The 26,722-nt window shown below is 39.6% G+C and overlaps 2 protein-coding genes across 6 annotated transcripts in view; both read right to left on the bottom strand.

Moving 5' to 3' along the window:
* The window catches only part of ABCA4 (ATP binding cassette subfamily A member 4), an 83,169-nt gene extending 78,160 nt beyond the window's left edge, over positions 1–5,009 (bottom strand). The window contains exons 1-2 of the mRNA XM_065675590.1: positions 4,924–5,009; positions 1,081–1,173 (exon numbers count right to left, since the gene is read on the bottom strand). Of these exons, the coding sequence (XP_065531662.1) occupies positions 1,081–1,146 (66 nt within the window). The 5' untranslated portion in view covers positions 1,147–1,173; positions 4,924–5,009. The remainder of the gene's footprint in view (positions 1–1,080; positions 1,174–4,923) is intronic.
* Positions 5,010–12,702: 7,693 nt separating this feature from the next.
* The window catches only part of ARHGAP29 (Rho GTPase activating protein 29), a 48,444-nt gene continuing 34,424 nt past the window's right edge, over positions 12,703–26,722 (bottom strand). For 3 of the 5 annotated variants that reach the window (XM_065675587.1, XM_065675585.1, XM_065675586.1), the window contains 16 exons: positions 26,486–26,550; positions 25,909–26,019; positions 25,702–25,782; positions 25,230–25,418; positions 24,847–24,984; positions 23,364–23,554; positions 21,514–21,677; positions 20,848–20,976; positions 20,588–20,686; positions 19,026–19,189; positions 18,606–18,794; positions 18,319–18,456; positions 16,831–17,063; positions 15,747–16,053; positions 15,466–15,574; positions 12,703–14,522 (listed from right to left, as the gene is read on the bottom strand). In XM_065675587.1, coding sequence (XP_065531659.1) covers positions 13,621–14,522; positions 15,466–15,574; positions 15,747–16,053; positions 16,831–17,063; positions 18,319–18,456; positions 18,606–18,794; positions 19,026–19,189; positions 20,588–20,686; positions 20,848–20,976; positions 21,514–21,677; positions 23,364–23,554; positions 24,847–24,984; positions 25,230–25,418; positions 25,702–25,782; positions 25,909–26,019; positions 26,486–26,550 — 3,209 coding nt within the window. In that variant the 3' untranslated portion in view covers positions 12,703–13,620. Of the gene's footprint in view, positions 14,523–14,992; positions 15,113–15,465; positions 15,575–15,746; positions 16,054–16,830; positions 17,064–18,318; positions 18,457–18,605; positions 18,795–19,025; positions 19,190–20,587; positions 20,687–20,847; positions 20,977–21,513; positions 21,678–23,363; positions 23,555–24,846; positions 24,985–25,229; positions 25,419–25,701; positions 25,783–25,908; positions 26,020–26,485; positions 26,551–26,722 lie in introns of all 5 variants that reach the window. The other 2 variants (XM_065675589.1, XM_065675588.1) reach the window with 2 other exon arrangements.

Genomic DNA, 26,722 nt, shown 5'->3' with positions numbered 1-26,722 from the left:
CTACTACAGCTCCCTGACAACCAGTAACCAAAGTCCAGCTTCAGAAAGGTGTAACGTAGCTCAAGTATGGATTGGTGACTTGATACTGTGTTAAATCATGAGCTAGCAAAGTTACATTAATCAGCTCTTGATGCAATATAGACAGTGGAGAAAGTCTACTGGGAAGTTATGGAAGGACATAAAAATTTGTCTATGAAGAAAATCAGATAATCCTTTGATCCTGGCAATTTCAGCACGAGTCATTCCTAATGACTAAAAGCAGGTCACACAGATAAGCACTGCAACTCACCCCATGGTTCAGTTTGACCCTATCGATCTCTTCTTATGGCCAAATTGTTTGCATGACTGTTACAACCTCACAGACGCCCTGAAGTACATTTCTATTATTTTTAGTTTGAAACAGGTAGTTACCTCTACAAGAGGTAGTTATCTCAACAAGACTTCCTTTGCTGGACAGAAGCAGTTGCAGTACAACAAATGACCAAGACTCTAGTTTGACGTTTTATTTGAAACTAAGGAAATATGGCTTATAGGGGAAAAGAGCAACAATTTAGTGCAAAGTAACAGATAAATCTGCTCTAAGACAAAGTATAACATGATCTAAGAGGATGTGAAAGGATTTAAAATACTTCTGATTTCTTTATATCATTCAGACATACTAAAAAAGATAAAATGTGTGTGAATTTTAGGACCTTCACTGGATTCAACTCTAAGAGCAGCTTTATGTAAGAAGAAAAGCTAAAATTAGGAATCAAACCTCCCCAGGCTGAATGGTGCCCACGATGATTTCTAACGATAGATCTTTTGAAGTGGAAACACAAAAATATTATTACCCACAAATGTTCTCTTGGTCCCCAATACTATTTGTCAAAGAAACCCCTGATATGAATATTCTACGTTTAGACTGTAAAGAACACCTTTCAAAACTGTACCACACAAGATCCCAGACAGCAGGCCCAAACAATGATCACACCGGATCCTTTAAGGAACTGGTGATTTTTACACGCTAATGAACATACTAGTCACTTCATCCAATGGAGCGCATGGTCCAAAGCTGAAATCCAAAGAATATTACTTTACCTTTTGTCTTTTCCGGAGGATCCAGTTCTTCCAGAGGAGAAGTCCAACTTGCCTGAAGAAGCTCATTCTTCTGCATCAACACTTCTGGTTAACCTGTTGCAAAGTTTGCATTGTCATTTTTCAGCTGACAGAAACAGACCCCAGGGCAAAATAACAGCTTTCTGTTCTTAGTTTAAGATTATGTTATCATAGAGATTGGCTCCCTTCATTGTATTCACCATTTCATTTTGCACTCGATACACTATCATACATGAAAAATCATGGTTTTCCTTTGTTTGGAGGCTGCTTCCTGTGACATGTTTATCAGCACCAAAAAGCAATAGAGAGGAAAGGCATCTCTTTCAAATGAAAAAAACTCATTAACACTGAATCCAGCTATTCACTTGGACTTGAAAGTAATGAAAGCAGTTAGTTGTTGTATCATTTATCCGATTAAATCTGTGCTTTCAAACTATTTTTCATAATAAAAGGCAGATTTACAACTGGACATTAGTTTATCTAAAACTGGTTAGCTATTATGCTAAATATCGTAACTAGGTTTTCTATTCAGATATGGAACACAATATACAATAAATATACATTGATTAACGCAGCCTGGAATGGGTTTTGTAAAGGAAAATCCATTGTGTTCCCATTTTTTTTAAAAAAGACAAGATCTCGTATTTTTATGCCTTTAAATTTGGCAACTCCCACTACATTTTTAGTAAGGATACAACAGAATTTAAAACCTTATATGCTCTGTTTTCTAGGTTCATGACACATTTTAATCACCATGAATTCTGACCTTCAAAAGGAAAAGAAGAATGTGACCTATAAATCTAAATACCAGGTACAGGGACCTGTTAAAAAATAAGCTATTTGAATCTGCTACCTGTACCAGCTTCCTACTTCAGAGCTGCCTTATGGGATCCAAATGATTGAAGAGCAGTTTCTTCATGAATGGTTGGTAACCGGCAGAGTGTGGAAAAGGCAGTGGAAGTTAGATATTCGAAAGCACTTTCTAATTGTAAGAATGGTGAAGTACTAGAACTGATCAGATGGGCGGGCTGTGGGGCTTCTGCTGCTGGAGATTATTCAAACCTCTATTGAGATTTACATAGGTAAAACTGCTCATGGATTACATGATTCATTGAGCCTCTCTTACCACTATTGTTCTAGAATTGTGCTTTTTAAAAATCTATCAAGTGGAGGAGATTCTGTCTGATTTTAAGAGATAAGGTTTGGAAAAAGTTAAAATATTTTGGCCTAATCTGTGAACAAAGCATTAGTTAAAAGCTAACAATCAGTAATAATGATTTGACTGACTCAGAAAATCATCTCAGGTCCACATTTCTTGAACTGAAAAGGAATTCAGACTTCAGTCAAGGAGGGGGTAGGGAAAGGGTTGGCACCCTTTGGTTGGTAGTGAGCTAGTAAGTGACTGTGTGGTGCCAGTTGCTGGCTGGGGTTAAAGCACAACAGCTGCTTACTGGAGATCAAATAATAAAGCAACAACTATGTGGAAAGGATATCTGTGCAAAACCAATGATGCTAAAACTTTGAGAATTTCCCATATTTTGTAGGTCAACAGTTTCATCCAATTTTCAGTGTCACTCCATCAGCTCTAACTGCTTAATTACAGAGCACCACAAGAAGTGAGACTGGCTATAAAAAGCTACTGTTGTTGTAAAGAGTAAATGGATTAACACTTGATGGTCTGAAGAGGTATGACAGCCTCCCACTGAGTGGATAAAAGCTAAAGCGAACAAAAAACCCACAGCTTGGTGACTTTGCCCAACAGCATGATTTGAAACATGGTCTTAACAGTACAGACAACACTGGGATCTTAACCATGCACCATGACATGCAGAAGAGGACCAGGTTTGTTTTGGGAGATCAAGCTTCACACTGATGGGATCTGAAGCCTATTTCAACCCATTATGGTAGGAAACATTATTGAAGTCTTCACATTGAGGCCAAAGAAATGAATCCAGAGGAATAAGAAATGATGTATTAAAATGGTTAAACGCTAGTCCTCCCAGAGTTTGCCACATTGCATTTGTGCAAAAGGTCATCCAGGCATGTAGTAACAGAGGCCAAGTTTGCAAGCCTAAGTGTAAGAACACAGATAACGCTTTCACAGGGCTGACACTAGAAAACCAATCTAGGTCGATTGAGTGCTGAGTGTGCTCAGCAGACAGAAAAGGCTAAATTCAGACACTTTCTTGAAAAGAAGCACATCTAGTTCTTATTCAGATGCTTACACAAACCAGGGTCCTTCTGTGGAACTAGGTGCTGGGAGGGTTTAAGAATCCAGGAATAAAATTGGCTGAGCATCAGCAAGAAAAGACAATACTTCTGCAGTTTCACTAGTGGCAGTAGGTTCTGTATGTTTACAGACTGATGGCTCACAAGAACAGTCTTACAATGGAAAGCTGTCCTATATTTGGCTGCAAGCAGCTCCCAGCAGTCACCTTAGGTGTTTCCAGTGAGGTTCTCTTCACAGAATTGCCAACTATGGGCAGTCAGATGGCTTTCTGACACTGCTGCATAACCCAGGCTCTCCAACCTGCTGCTGTTCTGCTGAATGAACCCTGCAGCTGAACAAATGAGGAAGAGCCAGTTTAGTTCCATCTCCCCTTGCCTTCTTCTAAATCCTAGATTGACATTGCAATCTTTCTGCAACAGTAGTGAAAAGAAATTCAAGCCTTCAAGTCAAGGCCATAAAATCTACAGTCTGCCAATGGCCTGGCCTCTCCTCTTCCTCCTGGCTCTTTACTGAGCCATCTATCATTAAGAGTTTCTGTTTCAATGAGAGATTCTCTAATGGTACACAAAGTCCTCACTCATGTTCCTAACCTCTTGCTATGTATGACATTCCTGCATCACTTTGTAACAGTCACTACCATTAGGAAGAAAATTTGTAGTGCAAGGCCAGAAATGGTATTAGGTTTGCCAGCTAAACTGGCTGTTAGCATTTACTATGGAAAATCTAGCTGTTTCTCTGAGACTAAAATTATAAGTAGGAAAAAAACCAAAACAAGTAACATTGGGGGGGGGGGGGGTGGGCTGAGGGGGGGAGGGCAGTATGTAAGGTTATCCAGATTATGCTTGCTTTTTAACCTTCAAGGGTTTTTACATTAAACTTTGCTAGTTACATTTGCTGATAGATAGGGAGAGCTATTCCTTCCAAGAGGAGCAACTCAATCCAGACAACAAATTAATATGCATAAAGTGCCAAACGAATTGCTCTTTCGATAAGTGACTACCAGATTGATTACCAAGGATAAATTTATGCTGAAACAGAGTTTAAAAGTACTTCTCCTTTTGGCCTAAACAAAACTACTTAAGTGATGGCATTCATACATGAAATGCAACCAACATATAAAACTTACAAAGAAAGATTAAATTTTACTTGTCAGACACACTTTTGAATCACCTTTAATTTTAGGATGAACAAGAATACATTTGTATTTCCTCAGACTGCTTCATTTCACTAGGAGCTAAAGGGAAAGAACCTTGCTTTCATAAAAGGAACAGCTTCACAGATAGAAGTGTTGAAGTGTATTAATCTTATACTGCTTAGAAATCTGAATTAGACAGGTGAACATGAGACAAAAGGGTAGGAAAAGAGTAACTTAATTCAATCAGAAGACACTGGACATATAAGCCTCAGATTCTGCATCAGCACAGAAAAAATAAGCAATGTTTAATTTTTAATCCTGATATATCCTTTCCTGAGCATCACTTAGAATTGTGTGGTTAAGATTCAAGCTCTAGTAATTCAATTACAGCAAAACACTGTAGGTTAAAAAAAATTAACTATAATAAAATAATAGAGTAGGACCATGATAAAAGTAGTACCTATCAGTAATGTATTGAGAACTCCCTTTGGGGTCGGGAGGTACATGAACTTCTGGAGTAATTAGTCATGGTGGAGACCTATCTTCATTCTTTAAAGGCAGCACCCTGCTCACAAGATCAGTGGTGGCTTGATACACCTGCAATTAAAACCAGCACAGGCACAAGAAGAAATTCGGTTTCAAAAAAAGCAGAGTTGATTCATTAACACAGATACTAAACCCCTCCCAAAACCAGAAAAAGCGTGTGTGTCCCGTCCGTCCCCCCCGCCCCCCCCCCCCCCCCCATGAACTGGTTTCCATTAAGAAGCTAATGCAAATGATGACTTACTATTTAGAATGGCTTTTGCTTGCTGCCTGAAGACAACATGTTCAAGGAATGTGAATTCTATCTAAGGCATATGAAACCTCTGTTTTGTTAGTTTTCCTTTTGCAGGAACTGATCATCTTTCCAGAGAGCTGATTGTAAGGACCAACAAAAACAACTTGGTTCTAAAATACTACTGAAGCATGGGGAAGACTCTTACAAAGCCCCAAATTAAGAAATTGAAAACCAGCAATTTTTTACTTTTTCTTCTTCCCCCCACCAGGTTTACGGTATGGAAGAATGATTTGCTGCATACGTTCAGAAAGAAAACTCATAGATATTGTTGACAGAAAACAAGAAAGTGAACTGGTTGCATCAGTCACTACCACTAGTTTTAATACACAGTACAATAAATCTAAATACTGATTCTAAATGACCAGAATTAAATTAAGTTTTACATTTCAAAATAGCAAATTTCTCAAAGTTCAATCTTAGCTTACATACAACCTCTAGGAAAACATAAGAAAGAAACAAGGGTTAAAAATATCTTTAAGCAATGAAGTAATAAAAAAGGCCTTTTTTCACTCTTTTTCTGGCTCTTGCACTTCAGAGGTGAAATATAGTGAAGTGATAGCTTCTATCACTTAGACCTTCTTGCTAGACAGCACATCTTGTAGTGTTACAGATGGAACCACAAGAAGGTGTCTAGGGTAGGAAAGAAGTTAATAATTTCTTTTTCCAGCTGACACCACAGGAGGCTGAATACTGTCATGCAGCGAATCATGAATTTCTGTATTTTACTTGGTGTGAAGTGAGGAATAGTGAGGCCTAGAAATGACATAAGCAAATAAGCATCATGGAGAATAAAGATTCCGATTCTGACTGGCTGCCAACAACAAAAAATAGTTCTTCCCTGATTTCATCCTGGAGGTTCAGCAGAACATTCCTGGCTTCTAGATTGTTAACAGCAGCTAGCAAAGGGTCCCCTTACTCTGCTTATACTGTATCAATTACACCTTATTATCAAAAGCTATCAAGAATTTCTCTCAACTGAATATTTCTTTAAGCCTGAATTTAATCATTACAATGATTACAATTACCTTCCTGCTTTTTCTGAGGAGCCTGAGCTCATGGGGTACTAACATATCACAGCCATCCTCAAAGCATCAAGTAAACATCAGAGCAGTGCTCATTAGTTCTACAAGTCTTTAATAGAATCAAACAAATACCACCCTGGGTAGCTTTCTGAGCAGATTCTTTCAAATGTATATCTGCTGATATGGCCTTAGAGAACGCAGAAGTCCTTTCCACTACTTCAAAACTGAGTTCATAGGGTTTTCAAGCTTTCTCTAAGCTCTTCTTCTTTCATAAAGGTGGCACAAGTAGTTTTTTTCTATCGAAGACAATATTTTAGAGACTAGGATTTTTTTTTCTAAGCTTCCTAGACAAATCAGAACTGCAGGAACTGGAGAAGATGGGGTTTTTTTCACCCCATTCACTTTCACAAATTATTCTAAGAAAATTAATATCCTTGCTACTGCTATATTTACCCTGTGAAAGGCCAGGAAAGTTTGTTCTTGTAACATCTGCATGTGCAGAAACACAAGTAGTCCAGTATGTTTCTTCATGGACCATTACTCTCTAAGAACAGAGGCAGCAAGACACAAAAGTAATTGTTTCACAACACCACTGCAGGAGAAGAAAAGAATTCATTCTTCTCATCTGTTTTTTTATTTTCTAGAACTTCCAAAATATCAGCAAGCTGCAAGCTCACACAGAAATACATTAAGCTAAGTGCAACATGACCTTATGTATGTTCAGGTTCAGACTTCCAGAGATGTATTCAGACAGCTTTTCGACAAACTCTGTCCTACATCAACTAATATTCAGTAAAGCAAGTTACATATTGGTACTAAATAGCTCATTTCACATCTCCAACCCAAATTACCCACAAGTAATATGGTCTGATAAAGAAGCAAGAAAGCACTAAGTGAACATTGAATGCTTTACAGATTTTCATCTGTAAGGGTTGAAAGAGACAGCAATGCAGCAAAACCTCCCACCAGTGCTCATGCTGAGCAATGGCTCTGTGCAAGCATTACCACAGCTTCCCTCACTGCAGCTAAAGTAGAAGCTGAGCACCAATCCAACCTTTGTTATTTAAAAAATTACATTAAAAAGGACATAGCACCATTTTGCCTGTTTCTTTCTCCTGCACAGGGCTTTGGGAAGCCCTTTGAGAATGCTTCAGAAACCTTTGTTTCACTGAATTTAACAATAGGCTTACACCAGACCACACTGCACTCTGCACACTGCTTCCTTCCCAGCACTACCTCAGCACCTTGAAGCCTCTGCACAAGTTGCCACCTAAACCACTGACTCTAACCTGACTTCTTTCACAAAGGATGACACAGTAACCTCCTCTTTCACAAGTAGCTTTGGTTTACTTTCTGTTGGACATATGTTCATATCACAGCTGAGATTGACCCTGCTGCCGTCATGACAGAGAAACAAGGGGCTTTATAAAGCCACAGAGGGTAGTGCACTCGAATGGCAGTGCAAAGCCAAGCAAATAGTGCTGCTGCTGCTTGGCTGTAGACTGTGTTTAAGCACCTCAACTATGTCCAAGGCAAGCAGACACTTTAACAGTTTTATTCAGAAAACAACCATCTTAACTCTAAGATTCTATGCTGAGTTATTTTAAGAAAATGTATCCTTTCATTTTTATTTTTGCTGCCCACATGTAAAGGGACACAGCTCTAATGGATTAAACTAATCTCTCCTAATCAGATTTTTCACAGCACAATTGGATGAGGGTAGGGTATATTTGTTTTCTATGTTCAACTACATCAGCTGTGACCCATTTTTGCTTTGTGAAGCATGGGATCCTTGAAAGTAAACAGAGAAAGCTTATGTGGAGCCTATCATTTCACATAGGAGGGGAAAATGCTGCTTGGCCATCAAATTATGAAAACATCCCCAGTAAACTCTCTCACAATGCAAGTAAATATTTGCTAAAATTAACAGAATTTACAAATTACAGGAAAAGATAGCTTAGAAAATATGCACCCGTGTATACTGGGTGTACTCATGGGCCAACACTTCTCATTTTCAGGAATAATGCTTTCCAGCATATAGGCAATTTCTAAACTGGCGAGGTGTTCTTTCTTACACACTTAGCAGGGCATGTAACTACACACAGCCTCACCGGAAAGTTAACACAATTGATGTTAATACAGTTTTGCCCAGGCAAACTGTAGGAGGGTGTGTGAATCTATATAAACATACAGACAGATACACCCCTGTGTGCGTGTGTGTGTAGAGAAATCAACACATGCACAAGCTGGTGTTTTCTGAGCTAGGTTATGAACCCAGGCACCTTAAACTACTTGGGAAAACCCAAGCTCAAGATTTTCAAATGTTCCCCAATGGGTTCCAGAAATCTCCACCCTTGAACCAGATAAGGAGTGACCTGAAGGAAAAGAATGGGAAGTTCCGGTGAGCTGGGATCAAACCATACTTCTTGGATATGGCTGCTAGTAAAACATGTAAAGAAAGTACACAGAAAGTGAGGATACAAGTTGCACTACTTGACCACATGGCAAAGAAGAAGCTGCAATGAAATGAGTACACAGAAACTGGCAGAAGCTCTATTCTTCACACAGTTGCTGATATAATGTTTCAAGGGGAGTGCTGACAAGAAATCAGAGAGAATAAGGGCCCAGTGAAACCTCTGTTTGAAATGTGTACGTCTAAGAATCAGACTCCTCCACAAATTAAACACAGGGAAATGTGGCATCTTAACCAGATCCTGCCCACAGATCGTGGTGCAAACTCAGTGGTAGGCTAATCACCCAGATCTGTGGCTAAATAACCACAAAGCACACCAAGTGCAAACTCAGAAGGCATGTTTACTGCTTCTGGTGTAATCCAGTTTACTTCACATAGACACTCTTCTGTCATCTGGAAGCATAAGAGCTAAGGAGAGAGGACTTTCCTCAAACATTTCACGGTTTGGAAGTCATAGAATGGCTTTTTATTCTCCTCATGAGTGAAAACACTTTTCAAGGATCCCATGAAACTCTGAATTAGAAACAGAGCTCCCTTCTCCCTACACAGATAAATGTGCATGCAGATAAAATGTTTTATTTGGAAAGGCTTGTCTCCAAAATACCCTTCTGCGAAATGTATTTCCACATTGACTTATTTGTATAAACCAGCACTGTTTGTTAATACCAGACATTCTCCCCAAACTTTACCAACAGAAGGTTGAAATGATTTGTCCCATTTTCCCAACGTGTTCAGTCTATGTGTACATTGACAAGTGGGATGGCCCAGTAAGACCAGATTTATAAGGAAACAATGAGTGCTGAGGTCCCAGTCCCACACGCTGCATGTCTGGGAGTTATTTCAGATGAGCTCCAGTCTGGCCCTGGGGGCTGAACACGCATTCGCAGTTGCAGCACATCGGGCACACTGCTGAAGCACAGGTTCCAGTTTGGTCTCATCCAGAAACAATCAACTTTGAGTGATCAAAAGAGATCACTCTGTACTGTGAGCTACAGCAGTGTGTAGAGGAGTCACTTAAAAAGCACGAACATGCTCTGAATTAATTTACCAATGTTAGCACGCACACACCAGCTGCTTTCAGACAGCATGTCAGCTTTCAGATTAACTCGGGCCACTGCTACACTACAGAAACTAAAGAATTCATGGATTTGCAAGCAAAAGTAGGACTCCTTAAACAGAAGCAATAAAAACATGGGAAACACTATAAAAGCTTACCTCATGTGTGAGGACTGCTGTGCTATGCGAAAGGTTTCTGAAGGAATGTTCAGCTTGGCCGCAAAGAAACACATATCTTAGACGCAGTTAGTGCTTGCAGAGTAACACTGCTCAGTTGTAAGGAGATTGTTTTAATCCCCTGCTTGATACAGAACAGCTCGATCTGCAAGTTTAAGCACTCCTGAGTAAAAATCCTCCCAAACATCTAAATGACCAGCACAAAGACAACAAAGTCTGTACTAGAAGGCTGATACTTCTGAAGGTAATTCCTCAGATCTAAACAAACCTTGTATTTGAAAAGACAGCCTCAGAAGGGCAGTGCTGGTAGCATCAGGGGCCTGCTAAACAAACAGCTGCCATGACTAATTAGGTCAGCAATTTATTGAAGTCAGTACACTGCCAAAGCTTTGAGAGGGATGAGGCAGTGGGTTACGACTTCGGAAAACGCCATTACCAAGCAAATCTGATACAGAAAGGTTTTGCTCCCCTGAGGGAAAGCCTGGCAGGGTGCCACCACTTCCAGCCCGGGTCACCTGGGGCAGGCGGATGGGATCACTGCAATCGTCGAAGCAATTCCAAGCACAAGCCCTAGGGAAATCTGCATCAGAAACGAAACAAACAATAGGGGCCATCAGGAGCATTTCCAGTCAAAAAGAAAACCAGCCTTTTCCACAGGGAACGGGCTCCGCGGCTGCAGCCTGTCACGTCCCGCCGCGGCCCCTCACGGCTCGGGGCCTGCTGGGGCACTTCCTCACACAGGGAAGGCCTCAGCGTTCCGGCCTGAACGAAACGCCGCCTCGGCACCAAGGTGCAAAACGCTTACGAACGCTTACCCATTAAAAAGTCACACACCGGCCCTTTGGACTTGATGATCTTACAGGTCTTTTCCAACCTGGCTGATTGTATGACTAAACCACAGTCTCACCGCCCCCCGGCGATGCTGCCTCGCTCTGACGGGAAGCCCCCGCCGCAGGGCCTGCCGCTGGGTAAGCCGAGTCACAACCCCTAAATAGGTTTCAAATGTTGTCAAAAGAAGCACTCCACTCGTATTGCATACAGAAAGAGTCAAAACCCATTATAAAGTAGGGACAGGTATAACTGACCTTTAGAAAGTGATGATTTGCTCATAAAATAACATGGTTTTATGAGGCTCCCCTGCCGAGAGCAGCCTGGCTCTGGGAAACACTGAACAAAGACCCCAAGCACATTTGAATCATCCAAAACCTTCCATGCTAGCACGACACGGAAGCAATGTAGTAACAACAAGTAGTAATGGGTATTATGACTTAGTTAATGAACATTGTTCCTGTTTATAACTCTCTACCCCAGCACCCTGCCTTGGGGAGTACTGAATACCCTCATCCAACTAGGGAAACTGGTTTTATTACAGTTTCACGAGACATTAGCATATTCACCCATGACAGGGCAGAAAAGAATGAAGATCACTGAAAATGTGATTCTGACACAGGCTTACAGTATCAAGAATCCACTGGAAAGGAGAGGAATGAGTAAAATATCAAGTCCAAAGAAACAGGCAGAGGAAACAAAGGGATGGCTTGTGCCTAGCCTACAGAGAACACTGGAGAAGGGCTTTTTACTAGGACATGTAGTGACAGGACAAAGGGAATGGCTTTAATCTGCCAGAGGGGAGACCGAGATGAGCTCTTGGGCAGCTCTTCCCTGTGAGGGTGCTGAGGCGCTGGCACAGGGTACCCAGAGAAGCTGTGGCTGCCCCATCCCTGGCAGTGTTCAAGGCCAGGTTGGATGCAGGAGCTTGGAGCAACCTGCTCTAGTGGAAGGTATCCCTGCCTGTGGCAGGGGCTGGAGGAGCTGGATGAGCTTCAAGGTGTGGGATTCTATGTTCAGTATTAGACATACACTAAACCACTTAAAACTAAGTGAGAGAATATAGTTAATGGTAGTCCACGAATTAATTTGCCATCTTGCGGCCCTAATCTATACTCACCAGCACCATCTTTCCATAGCTACGCTATGAGGTTCTGCTACAATGCCTGTAATGTTTCAGTAACGCTATTTCAGCTTTTTAACCAGTTGCGTGGTGTTCCCTCTTCTCCCCATTCTCAGAGTGGAACGAACTCCCATCTAAATCAAGAAACCTTTATCCTTCCTCTCATTGTGCAACTTGCAACACCAGTCTGGGCAGACAGCAGCATCTGGCATCTTTGGCTTTTCTGTAGTACAAGGCAAAGAAAGAGCTCCTAGCATGGCCTTTGCCAAGAGTGCAAGTCATGTTTCTATGGAAGTGTGACAAGGAACCAGAAGTTTCAGCTTTGAGTATATCATCTTTTGTTCTGGGAACTGAAGTCAGGTTACATCTACTGAATGCAGTGTGGGATATTATTTTGGGTATTTTGGGAAGAAGGGCAAAGGGAATGGAGTAGGAAAGTCCAGTATATTTTTGTTGTAAAACCAGAAAACCGATGCTTTGCTTTTCCTGTCCTCTGAGTCTCCTCTTGGTTCCTGTATCAGTAGAAAGTACCATGCTAAAATATCTATACTCTATAGTATGTTAGCAAAGGTTAAGCTAATTATAATCTCGTTAAGAAAAGCATGTCACCCCCATCCCTGGAAGACAGATGCAGCCGAGTACTGTGCTATTGCAAAGGCCACATGTCTGTATTTTAATAAGTTAGAAGAAATCCAGACACAGAAACCACAGAGTCACTGAAATGTTAACAAGTTAATATATTTTAAAGCAAATATAACAGTGTACACATAAAACGATTTAATACAAAGTGAAACCATTAGATGCACCTATTAATGCAGATTTTTGGTTATTTCCAGCTCTTTCACTGAAACTTGGAAACAATGCTCTTCATTTCAGTTACACTGCATAGTAAGTAGTGAAACTGATCTATAGCAAGCATATCACTGCCTTTTCATCCACCTGGGAAAGAAACGGCACCACTGCAACTGATAGTTTCTCCAGAAGGGCATCCAAACGAAACAGGCTGTGCATATCTGCCCCACTTGCTAAGCTGTACAAGAATATGGATTGATTGCTGCTTCTGAATAGTAAAGCTCAGTAAGTGCATCCTTCTGTACAAAAAAAACCCCAAAATATTAAAGTGACAACACAGAAAACTGGCAACAGATAAGCATGTCTGCCTAAAATATACACATATGATACATCATTATGGGCCATACTGGCCAGTACGTAAGTGTTCAGGAGCAAAGCTTTAATTGCACAGATTAGAAAACTGAACAAATGCTTTTACAGAGCAAAGCACAAGCTTTGGTTTATGCTTAGACAATGAATATTAAACCTTCAATTTTTATTATAACATCTATTATGAAAAATGGCTCATGAAAAGAAATGAGGCTCAATGTCTTATTCAGTGAGCCCATTTTCTGTATTTAAGACTGGGAATGCATTAAACTTTATGAAAAGCTACTGAATTACAAAGTTTGACTTACGTTCTTCACAATTCCCCAGCCCTCCCCCCCTTTTAAAAATGCTGCATATATAAAAATAACTCCAATATGGCACAAAAGTGGGATTCTCAAGGGAAGATAAAGGATAAAGGGGCATAGGGAAGCCTCCACTGGCAAGACCAAATTGCATCCAGTCCAAGAAGAATTTGCAGCCTATACAAAATGAGCTTCCCTGTGTTCCAGTTCTTGGATCCTTTTTGGTCTTAGTCTCTGGTAAGTAGGCTTTAGATCTGTGGGGTGAGTATCCTCTGAGTTAGTTCCTTGTTCATTTGTGTTTTGTTCAGGATCACCTGATGGAAGTGCAGAGCTCCTAGCCAGTTTCGCAGTATTATCCTGGTGAAGCACAGAGCTAGCAATGGCTGGTGCACAAGCTTTAGCAAACGGACCCTCTCCATTTTGTTTTGATTTGTTAGAGGGTGGTTTATAAAATGTGCCTGGGGGTGGCTGCAGTGTTCTTGGTGCCCTGAAGGTAGTAAGAGGATTGGCATCAGCACTATTTCCTTCTGTTGCTGTCCTTCCTGACCCAGCTGAAACAGAATATGGCTTACTAAGAAGAATGGCATTAGCTGAATTGTTACCAGTGCTGCATGATGAAGACAAAGCACCTGCAGTTCCTCTCTCAAGTGCTCGGTTCTCCTGGGGCACATTAGTCACAATCATTGCTGTCCTTGCTGTGATATCATACTGTTTATATTGCTTGTCCCAAGTTTTGCGCAGCATCTGAGTGTCATAACAAGGAAGCCTGCAGCAGGTATTAGCAGCAGGGAGTGCCTTCACCTCTGAAACTTCTTCAATAGTAGGGCTCCTGCCAAGCTTCTCTGGACTCGCTGCTCCTGCATTTCGTGAATTTCTCTCATTCAAAACACAAGGAGGAAGTATTCGGTCTACAGGTAGGCTCAGAGGCCGACTAGCTGGCTTTGTCCTTGGAACCCGCAATGGAACTTTGGTAATCTGACGGGTAGGTTTTCCAGGAAATAAGTTAGCTTTAGAGCTGTCCTCACCTAGAGAAACAAACGAATCGCTGTCTCTCTCTGAAGCTGGACTCACAGCATCACCTAGAAACACACAAATAGATGTGACTGGATCTTTGCATCACAAAGAAAAGTTAGCAAGACTCTTGCCAACAATATATGAACTTTATTAATGATTCCTCAACAGCTGGTTTTTAGGTATACCTCATATATATATATATACACACACACTAGGAGTATCTTACTCTAACCAAATGTCAGCATTTCAGCAGCAGTAAAACATACTGTACAGAAGACAAAGGAGAAAACAGGCAAAAAGACACTACACTTTTTTTGACTGGTGTTTTCCCATCCCTGAGCATTTTCAGGTTTGTTTCAGAAAGTTGCACTATTCACAACTGAACTGGTAGCACCAGCTGAAAGTCAGTATAATTAAAAGGGATCATGTATAGTTACTCCTAAATGAAGTGGAGAAAATCATACCTACATTAAAACAAGCCACTGTAGCAAATAAACAGAAAAATATCTTATAGAAGACTGATAGGTTAGCAAACCTGGCTTTTTTTGACCAGAAATGTTAACATCCAAAATGCTGGCAGCTGTTGATTCTGTCAGAAAATTATTATTCCCAGAGCCTTCTAGTTTAGTTCTTGTGAGTAGCAATGATACATACTCTGAGGGAAAACAACAGTCAAAACATGCCGATTGCTGGATACTGGTTTGCAGCATCTTAGTGGATTTCAGAAATCTACAGTCACTGCATGATTTCCTTTTTATTTTGTTAAAGGGAGAAACTAAAAATCTTGCCAAATACTTTAAGCTCTGATTCTATAAACACAGGTTTCTTAAAAGCCTTTAGAAAGATTTAAGCCTGTTGCTCTTATAGAAGGTAAACAGTATATCAAGCAGTGATAAAGCATGTTTTATCACTTGCTTCTGTCTAGATTGAAGAGCTGCATGTACTATCATCTAATGCATCCATAGCTGCCTATTCACCCACCCCAAGATTAAATAAAAGCACACTAACCAGTTACAGATGTATCTACTTGTTCTCTTGTATTCTTGCTATTGTTTGATTCCAAAAACAATGCAGCTGTTTCTGAAGCTCTGCTTTCACTTGGAGTGATCAGAATACCCTGTTAACAAAAGTCAGAGCAGAAGTAAACAAGGAAGAAAGGCACTCCTTAACAACTAAAAAACCTAAACCACACAGATTTAATAGGAACAGGCTCTGAAATGCTGCAGCATTTGTAGTAGAAGTTAAGATGGCTCAAGCGACATAGCAGCAGCACCAGAAACATCACTCACTTCCTTTACAGCAACAAATGACTTCCTCTGCTGCTGTGGCTCCCTCTCTTCTGCTGATAAAGCAACTCTTTCCATAAGGACAGTTTCTTCAGGCTGAGATATGTTCAGAAGTGGTCTCAATGAAACATCAAATATCTTTTCATAGTATGTTATGAGCAGCTCCACTACTCGGGCTTGATAAGGGTAATCCACAAGTGATGACAAAGAAACTGTAGCATCCGTTTGACGTGGCCTGATCAGAGTTGGGCCAAATATTATGCCAAGGTTGCTGGCTGACATTTTATTTTCATCACACTGTTCTGTAACCCTGCACAAAGAGGGAAAATAACCCCACCAAAACCCCAAGAATTAGAATTTTACTACTACAGAAATATTTCAGGTATTAAAATACTATCTTTAGACATAAGAGGCAAATACTGAAGGTGGACTGGGTAGGCAAGTAGAATCATTGCAGACTACATTTAAACAGCAGCTTAGATTAAATGCTTTCCATTGGTGCTATATGGGTGTTTTTCTGGCCTGTTTGGTTAATGCTATTTGTGGCTATTTGGCATTGCTGTAGTTGGGGAAAGTAATGTCTCTTTCGTCCTAAGCAATAATATAGCTGCAGACCAATATTACCTATTTTTATTGGCAGTCATCAACTTGGTACATCCTCATCATATATCTTCATATAGCCCAGCATTCAGAGGACAAAGAAGTGAAATATAACTGCAGAATAGTGCTTAACAGACATGATACAAGTTCCAATTTCCTGTTAATAGCCACCAAATCACTGCCCCACCTGACTGAAATCACACCTAGGTCTCTGCAGCTGCCACTAGGTACTAGATACTGACTCCAGTGCTAGCAGAGAATCAAGAATAATGGAGATCAGCTCTTTCCCTCCTTTCTTTCAATTTTATATTCTTGTTACACCTGAGCATCCATTACATTGGAAAAAGAAACGGCAACAGAACATCATCTTCTAAGGCATACATGACTACTTCATCTACAGCCATCAAAAGAGTACAAGAGTTTCCCTAGCAGACATCACAGAACAGGTTTTTTTGAGTATCAGTTTTCATTTAAAGCCTTCTCTCACCTGTGAAGGTGTCCAATAAGGTACTGAAGAGTATTATAGTTTGGTACAGGCAGTTGTTTCAGAAGATCTTTAATTTTAATGATGATCCTATTCAATTCAATACAGATGGACTGTCTTTTCTTTGATTTGGGGCTAGCTTGTTTAGCATCCAGCTCCTCATTCACATTCTGGCTTTCTTTTGCAAGTCCAATGAACTCATTATAAAGCCGAAACAAAATCAAGGGTTCTGGAAGCTGAAGAACAAACATTTCAGAAGCATACTCATGTCTGAACTGTAACTTCTTTGTTTCCTTCCCTTTTTTCCTTCACCTTTGTCTGGGCTAGCACCATTTCTTAGATGATGACATTGTTTAATCTTCCATTAGCTCAAACCCCAGTTTGTCAAATCCAATCCCAGTCAACAAAACCACTCCTCCCTACATGTCCTTCAGATGTCTTTTGCTAGCCCTTCTCTGCAATGACTTCAAGACTGAGCATTTATCAGTACAGGTAGACTTCAAGGAAGTGACTGCTGTGAGGGAGGGTGTTACGCTGCATATGCACAAATACCACAGTAACAGAGCAGTTGTTTGCTTTTTTCAGTCTTTGGTAACATATTACATGTGGTATCAAATTTGGTCCATAATCCATTATTAAAAATTGGATTGCAGGACACATAATATTCATTTTAAATTGTGCTTTAAGTATTCTCTCAGTATGAAAATGAATGCTAATAATCATAAGTTATGATCCCTATTTAAAATAATAGCCCAGTCTGATGCATCAGATATGCAACCTTTTGACTTAAGTAGGCAGAGTGCATTTTTTGCAAAATTTTAAAAGCACTAAATGGTGCTGATCATAGGATTGGGATGCTCATCTCTGCCAGGCAGTGTAAAGAAGAGGACAGGACCATGCAGCTAAGGATTAGTCCTTTCAGGGTTAACAAGTTTTCACAAAGACTCAGGAATTTCACTGGTCAGTATTCACAGCTTCATTCTTTCAGATACATACTGAAACTGTTCTAGAAAACTCCATCACAAAGCTTTGAAGCTCCATTTTGAGAAAGATGAATAATCCCTCCCTAATGAACACAGAATCATGACCATTATGATTGCTTAATGAAATCTGGTAGTATATATAAACAGGAATATATTAGCATCATCTGCATAATGGGAATATGGGAATGTTTTAAGCTTCATGTAAGACAGGCAAATTCAGTAACCAGGAACATTTTAGAAATCAAAGCTTTGCTACAGTGGATAACCAAATGCTTGTTCTGCATATAGTACTATTACTTCAAGAGACATTATGCCCATGTGGAATTGTAATACAAGCAATTTTCCTTGCCTCTGTCACAGGCTCTATGTGAAAATAAAGCAGCCTACTGCAAATGTACAAGGCAGTCAAACTTCTGCTGCAGGACTACTAGAAAGTCTATTTTTTCCCCCCTCTTGTACTGATGTGCTACACTACTTTGGATTTCCATCTGACCTCTCAGGTGCATACCTGGCGAAGATACAGCTTGAGAACATTGCTGATATCATGTGCATAGAGTTCCGAGAGTTCGACCAAATCCTTGCCATTTTCAAAAGCTTGACAAAGCTTTTCAACTCTTGATTTGGCTCCATTCACACGATAAATGCCCTGAAATTAAGAGACCAGCACAACTCTGTTTTAATTTGAAAGGCCAGTGTAAAATACTGATGATACAAACAATACAGCATTAACATCTTAAAAGATTTCCATTTTAAAGATTGTTTGTACTGAAATTCCATAACTAAACTTGACCATACCTTGACATTCAGTGCTCTGCTTTCAATTTCTGAGGTGCACTTTTTGATGATGAAAGGAATGCCATCAGGAATGTTTTTAGCAGCTTGGGCAAATTCCACACCAAACAAGTGAAGCCTTCCATGAAGTTTTTTGTGCCCACATTGAATAGCTAAAGTCTCTAAACACTTCTTATGGCATGCAAGTGAACACTACAGGGGAGGAAAAAAAAGCATATGGTTTGATACAATCTAACACCATAAGAAGTATCTCTGCTGTTTGTCACCCCATATGTGAGCAAAGATTTATTAGTCTGTGGTGCTTTTGCTTTGAGTTCATGATGATTCTACAAGCCATAGTCACTGTACTTAATTTTATATGGAAAACTAATGCAAGTTTCTAAACCTCCCGACTTTACATAAATCCCAAGCTTTTCAACTTACCTCCTCACATTCAGCTCCATGAAATACCACTAAGCTGTCACATTCTCTGCATTTAGATGGAGCTCTCAGCTTCCGAAGTTTGTGTGTTTGTGCTGCTTTGGACATATTGGCGTTTCTAAAAGGTCCTGGGGAATTTGCAGTTTCAGATGTCATATCATTTAAACCTGGAGAGAATTTCTCTGTTACAGTCATTCTAATATCTGCTACTGAGATAACGTATTTAATTCTGATTTTTAGACAGAATTCTAAGTAACAGCAACTATCAAAGTAATCAGAAACATTTCAATCACAAGGAAGCAAAACAATGTTAAGAGTTTACATCACAGGCACATTAACTGTGAGATCATCTTACATCAAAGTGGAATCAAACAGGAAGTTCTTATTGTTAAGTATGTCAACCTTCTCCTGTGTTAATGGCAACTAAAATATTAGGACATTTAATTCCAACTGCTCTGCTGTTCGGGCAACTATTAATGAAAGTTTCATCCTGTGTATTTCAAAGCCCTGGACTAGAGGGTGAAGACGACGTTAGTGATGGCCTGTAATGTTTCTGAAGTACTTAACACCCAAATATTTTCTAGAGAATTCCAAAACAGAATTCTAGAGAACATCGAAAAGAGCAACTGATGCTTTTTGTGACCCTTTTTTTTTTTTTTCAAACAATTTACTTAAAAGGCAACTCCGTGAACCAAAGTCCTTTGTTCTACAGATAAAAACTTAACACATACAGTTAATTGCCCAGAAAGCTTCTGAAAAACTCAAGTATCGATTAAACAATACCACTCCAAGTGGAAGTTCACATTCATTAGCACGTTGCCATGCCTTAAATCTGGATCTAAATTAGCACCATTAACCACAGGCTGATTCCTAGAAGGCAAAGTATACATTTAGGAAATAAAGACTAACCAAAGAATTTCCTGAAGGCTTTACTGAGCAAGTGCCACAAACATTGCAGAGCTATTTATAAGTACTGCCGACATCACATAGAACTATTGTTGATAATCCAGTTATTCAGGGTTCAGTACCTGTGGCAACATTGTCTTTGTACAGGCAAAATTCATGTGAAAATTCAAAATGGTCTGGTCAAATCTGGGACAGACATTACCAAACTTGCTTATCTAAGTAGAAAAGGGTAAAATCCCAGTTATTACCCTAAACATTTGGGTCTACTTTTTTCCAGTTTGCCAGTTACCCAATCTCTGTATCTGTTTAGAGGTTATCTTCCGTAACTCAGTGCCATGTGGCTGCTTTTAAATACAAATGTCTGGAGGGAATGGTGATTGGATCATTCATGTTTACCTCAGGAGGATGAAGACACTAGAAGTGTTCAAAGGCTGCTCATACAGTCAATCTAAATGTACGAAGGCAATTATGCACCACTTCATTAAGATGACCTGAACATTACTCTTCAGGTCTCAACCTCAACTGGCTGCACACTGTATTGAAAAGTTGGCAATCACAGCCTTGTTAATGGACTTTTCTCTTAAGTACATTAAAAAGAAAAGCCACACTCTGCAACTAAAAGCATCTTCTAGGGACTTCAGGCATGGAAACAACATTACCACAGTCTGAAGGAGATGGTGGCTCTCTTTCATCAAGATCATCTGCAGATGACATAGTACCAGTGGAAGGTGTTCGGGGAAGTCGTCTTTTAAAATCCCCTAGCAGATGAAAAACATATTCAGGAAGCTGTAAGTATCAGTTCCACCCAACTTTCTTTACAGGCTCTATCCAACACTTGCTAAACTAGCACTGTCTTCATTAATGACAAACAGCCCAAAGAAAAGACTTCAAATGAGGGCACCAGTGAGTGTAGCTGTACCTGGGCTAGCAGACGGAGAATCCATGGATCGTGACTCACTGCTTCCCCCTGCACTTTCAGAGTCACTGCACATTCCTCCACTCTGGTTGCCAACCGACCATGATCTGAATGGTGGTGGCCCTCGTATTGCTTTTGAAAAGAAAATGCACAAATTCCAAGTGTCAAGGACAAAAGTACATATTTTTTTATTTAAAGACTATGATTATATTGAAAGTAGGAGAATGCTGCAAAAGTTACACAAATGTCCAATAGAGTGACAGAAAACAAACCACAGGATATATTACTCTAAAGCCTCAGGATATAAGAAAATGAATTCAGAAATTTGACACTTGTGCTTCTCTAAGACCTGAAATCAACACAGTACTTCAAACAACCCCCTATGGATTCTGAATTGCTAAAGTTAATCAAAGTGATTTAGTACATTGAGCTTGACAGTACTTGCTGTTTGAATTGCATCTCACCTTTCTTGTCAAAGAATCCAGACATACAGACAGTATTCCATTTGTCCTTACACTCAAGTACAGAACTGCTTTTATAGGCTTTGAACTTCAAAATACTTTTTTTACCCCCTTTTCAGTGCTTCACTTCAGACAGTGAGACACCAAATACATAGGACTAGTATTTCCTGTTTAGAGACTGAACTCCAGACCAAATACAGAACACTACCTTGCATATCTGTGCTGCTGGAAGATCTCTTCTCTCCAATCTTTTGTGAAGGATAAATTGGGCTTCCCACATCATCTAATGTCTGAGCAGGAAAGTCTCCTGAACATTGAGATAAGTTACCATGGGATGTATGGACACTGTTGCTTGATTGCTTATTAAAAACCCTTCAGAAAGAAAAAGAATAATTTTGAAAAGTAAGATAGAATTAAATGAAAAGCAATGTGGTGGGTTTTTTTTTTTTTTAACCCCTGGGCACTAAAAAGGTTTTATTTAATTACTGCTTGTGAACATACATGGATGTAACTTAAAAAACCCCACACACTGGACTTGAAAAAGACAAAACCAAGCAAATCTGTCCATCTAAAGATCAGAATAATTCAGAGGCTATTGCATTCTGCTCCTATTTCCCCCAGAAGTTTCTCTGGGCAGCCAGAAGGACCATTCGCCTATAAGCATATTTGGGGTAAAATGCTGTACTGTATAAAGTATTGAAAATGTGTTGAAGCTAGCAGAGAGCTTATAAAATCTGCTGTCGAGATAGGGATAGAAAAGTGTTAACAGTAAGTAATGTAAAATGCTGAAGCATCCTGTGGAGAAAAGAGTCTGCTAGCCAAATGCAGCAGTTAGGAAGCTCTCTTTAACCAGTTCTACCCTAACCAGCCGAACAAAATAAAGACTTAAAAACATTCAAGTTTGCATTTGTCCAAGCTACTGTCCCTTAAATCAATGCAGGCCTAAGCAGTAACAGTGATCACTTCAAGTCCATGAAGAATCACAAGGCCACGTCAAGTAAAACCAAAGGCAGGGAGGGAGGAGGAGAAAAACCACACTCCTATAAATCCTTAGCAGTAAACAGCTGTGAGAGCACACAAAGAGTTTGAAATTTCATGCTCATCAGTTTCTCCTCAGGGAGCTGCACAGTTAAATCCCCCTCAGTCAGAGTTTATGAGTATAACCTAAATCAGTCTTAAAAGGCAGGAAATTCACAGACAAGAACTAAGAATCTCAGCTTTAACTTTGAATTTCCTGGCTTTTGTTGGTAGAAGTCTGACTCAAGCTTAGGTTTTTTGTATTTAGCTTCCTTTTGAAAGACTATGACGACACTTTCCTGTAGAACTGTGAAACACGCAGATTGGAATGGATTTTCTGGTGCTTTAGTGCCAACAAGACTACTTTACAAGTTAAAGGTGCAAAAGCATTTGGCACACCACTGACACAGAGGGTTTGCCTTTGTCTTGTAGTCTCTACTTCCACATTAGCTGGATCTTTAATGGATTAACATTAAAAGCCCCATCTCATGCAGGCTGGAAAAAAGCAATCTCTAACCACAGAGACATGTGGACTTTGAGCTTTTTTTAGTCACATAGTATGAGACAAAAATCAAGCACCGCTTCCTGCAAAGAAGTTGCCAAAGGTAAACAATATGAAAGAAGGTATGTAACAGTAAGGGCTGCAGCATAGGGAAACTACCTCCTCAGGCTTCCTAAAGTGATTATCAAATCCTCCTGCCACACCACACTAAAATGTACGTTTTTCATATTAACCATATTACAATAATAAGTCTATTCTTGCACAATTGCCAACATCTTAGGAAGTCTTATTACACAAAATGACATTCTGCTTTAGAATTTGAAGTCAGGTTTTACGTCAACATTATATATGATTTCTTTTATACATATATATATAAAAATATATAAAATATATATAATCTGCCAAAAGATAAGTCAAAGGAATAAAGAATGGCAAAGCATGGTAGAACATCAGGGTTCATTTAGTTCCTCCAAAACCAACTTTTGTACACACATGCTTAGCATTTAATTCTAACCCACCACTTGTAGTTTGGGACTTACCCATCAACCTGGGAACTCTGGGTTTCAAAAGAACCTGGTTCAATAGGAATACCTTCCTTTGGCAGACTCTTCACATACTCCAAATACTGGTGACCAGGGTCATAGAGTTTGGCACTTTCACAGAGGGACTGGCAGTTAACTGGAAGAGATACAACCTGAGCGTGCTGCAGCTGGAACAGGTTAACTGTTGCCTGTTGGGAGAAAAACACTTCAATATTGTAGATCGTTTACTACACATTTCACTTGCACATTTATCCACCCAAATTCATATCCCAACAGGGAATCATTTCAACAGTAACAGTAGATAAAATCTAGAAAATAGTAACAGTTGTAGGGGTAGATGTTGTGCAAGATTCCTCAAACAACTGCAAAAGCTTCATCTGTAGTATAGATACTGGTATTACTCTTCTCTCTGGGTTACTGAATGCTCCAGGCAGCGAAGGCAGTTCCAGTGGTCTCCCACTTTGGATTGAACAAGGATTGAGGTTAAGCAAGGATTTTTGCTACCAAAAAAGCATTTTTCATGCTCTGGGGGGAATTTTAATCACCACTACAGTGATGAAGTAGTTGGAGTTCCAAACCCAGATGGGTTCCATATCACCGAGACAAGAAAGGAACAAAACTCTGTCCCAACAGAACAGGTTAACTGAACACTTTGTTAAATGACATGAACCCTCTAAAATACTTCACCACAATGCAGAGACCAGGGAAAGGGGCATACACAGCTGCTTCTTCAGCTTTGGAGCTGCAAAGTTGTTTGCAATTTAGATGTACTTTAACTATCAAGTTTGTCCAATCTTTCTACCTATGTGTTGGGTTTTGGGTTGCTTGGGGAGGAGTGTATGTATATGGTGTTTTCCATTTCCCCCCTCAGCACTACATTGTCTTTGTCTCATCTAAAAATGTACACATCTATTGGTATAAAGCACTCTTAAAGCTTCCTTAAAAACTGCACATGTACATACACTGGCTTAACAATTTTCTTTCCTTATTTACATGCATTAAATTAACACATGAAGTTAGGTGCAATGAATCCTGTAGTAAGTGAACTGTCATCAAGATTAGCAGGCTCCATGCTGCAGCATGTTAATGTCCATTCTGTACTTCAGCCAAACATATTTGCTAATGCACTGATGAAAACAATGGGAATAAGAGCTGTACTCTTAAGCAACAGCAGAGTGACACTACTGCCATCAATATTCTTAGAGAGGTTTTACACGAATCGAGTAGTCAGGCTTCTTGCAAGGCAACAGCTCATAAAAACCCCAGAAGTATTCAAGACATGTACAGACACCTTTGCCTCTTTTAACTCTTAACAGAAAGAGCACACCGCAAACATATTAAAAGTTTTCCTTCTTTATCTATTGACTTGACCTCTGTCCTTTGAAAGCTTTCTGTTTTAAGCAGTTAACACTGCAGATGGGACCTTCTCTTAGTCTTAATAATATCTCTTTGCCAAACCTATTTTCAAAAGCATGCTTACAGCTTTAAGTGTCAGATCACACTGGTAAATCAGCTCCCGAAGCTGTGTTAAGACATCACTTTTAAAGCTTTCCAAATAATTCCTTTTCTCTTCAACCTCTGCCATGCTTGTTTTATAGTGTTCATTGGCCTCTTCAGCCTAGAGGGAACACAAGTAGAGAGGATTGATAGACTACACACCTTGATACTAGAAGCAAGATTAAAAACCCCCACACAAGATGCTTGTAAATTGGAAAGCCCCATTTAGGATAAAAGCCCAGAAGAGCATAGTGTCACTAAAATTAAGCATTATGAACAGAACACTGGCTCAAATCCTCCCACTGGAAAAGCATGAGTAAGACCAGCACAGCCTTAATATAAGAAGCAAAGAACAAAACTTCTTACTTTTTGAAGAGCTTCTTCTTCCAGCCTTCGTTTTTTTTCCAGTTGCTTGCTGAAATCTTTCACAAAGCTTCCACTTGAGCTAAGCTGTTCCTCCTCAGCACGAGCAGTGCAGGATTTGGCCTTTTCATACTCATCTTGACGCTGTGTATATAGCGACTTTGCTTTCCTTAGAGCAGCTTCCAACTCTTGCTGCAAAATATAACAAAGGAAAAAAGCGAAACCATAAATTGTTTTAATTTCCCCTTTATTCAATGTGATGCTTAAAGAGGTCTGTACATGGCAATTCAAAGTACATAGTCACAGAAAAACTAACAAATACAAGTATGTCATGAAACTGAGTTACATGCGACATCCAATAAGCTCTATAGATTCAACATATGAATTTAAGTGTATAACAGCCTAGTTTGAAAGTTTCATCCGTTTGGGAGACTTTTACCTTTGAACACTGTTAGACAGTAAAAAAAATACCAACCATTTTTTTCTGTTCTCGCTGCCAAAGCTCCTTGATATCTTTCCTTTGTCTGTCCAACTCGTTTTTCCTTCCAAGAACAGGCTAGATAGGAAACATTAATACAGTATGTCAAGGACTTACAGCCAAGTCTGTTCTTTTGAATTACCTGTGCTATACAAAGCTTTTTTAAAACCTACGAATACCTTAGTCTGTTTCTTTTACACTTACCTGCACAAATTTGTTAGACTGGAGAGCAGCAGCTGTTTGTTGCCAAAGCAGATTGTTCTCAATATCATTTTGAAAAGCAGTAATGAATATTGATTGGAATGGCATGTAATCCTAAAATTACACACAACAAAACGTTAATGGTCTAGGTGAGGTAGAAGCATGCTGACATTCTAAATGTCTGCATAACTGAACTAGACTTTCACCTAAATTTAGGAAAGAATTTATATCTTGCATACAGTTAGGTTATGGATGTAGAATATGACTCATTTCTCAGCTACACTTAATTTTACTAGGAAAATACTTAAAAGTCTACAAGCCCAAATGACAAAGCATATGAGATACTAAACAGAGAAAAGTCTATTGTGGAAAGTATAAGGTCAGTCTGCATTTTCAGCAAAAATAAATGTATATATCCAAATTTCCATAGCAGATGGGAACACATAAAATACAGCAGATTTTTTAACCAGTGATTACAGAATAAATCAATTCTGCATCCACTTAAAACACCAATCCTCAACATTCCCAAAGTTTCACGTTTGGGAAAGGACTTTAAAATCAGGCCCTAAGATGTACTTACCTGGTGTCCAACAACAGCTTTAGCAGTTTCAGCCATTTTTGCTAAGTTTTTAGCACACTCCACTTCTGTAAAACAAAATGCACAATTACTGTTCACACTAACAGTTGCACCACATGCTAAATGCTTGTTACATTCTCCCTGTAAAAGGCTACAGAGGGGACCACTTTCACTTTGTTGCAGGCTTTTAATTATAGGAAATGCATGATAGTTCTGTCCACTTCAGCGGAACAGCTCCTA

This window comes from Lathamus discolor, chromosome 3 (genome assembly GCF_037157495.1).
Source record: "Lathamus discolor isolate bLatDis1 chromosome 3, bLatDis1.hap1, whole genome shotgun sequence".
Taxonomy (NCBI): Eukaryota; Metazoa; Chordata; class Aves; order Psittaciformes; family Psittacidae; genus Lathamus; species Lathamus discolor.
Note: the sequence above shows the minus strand (reverse complement) of the source record. Positions and strands in the feature narration are given on the sequence as shown.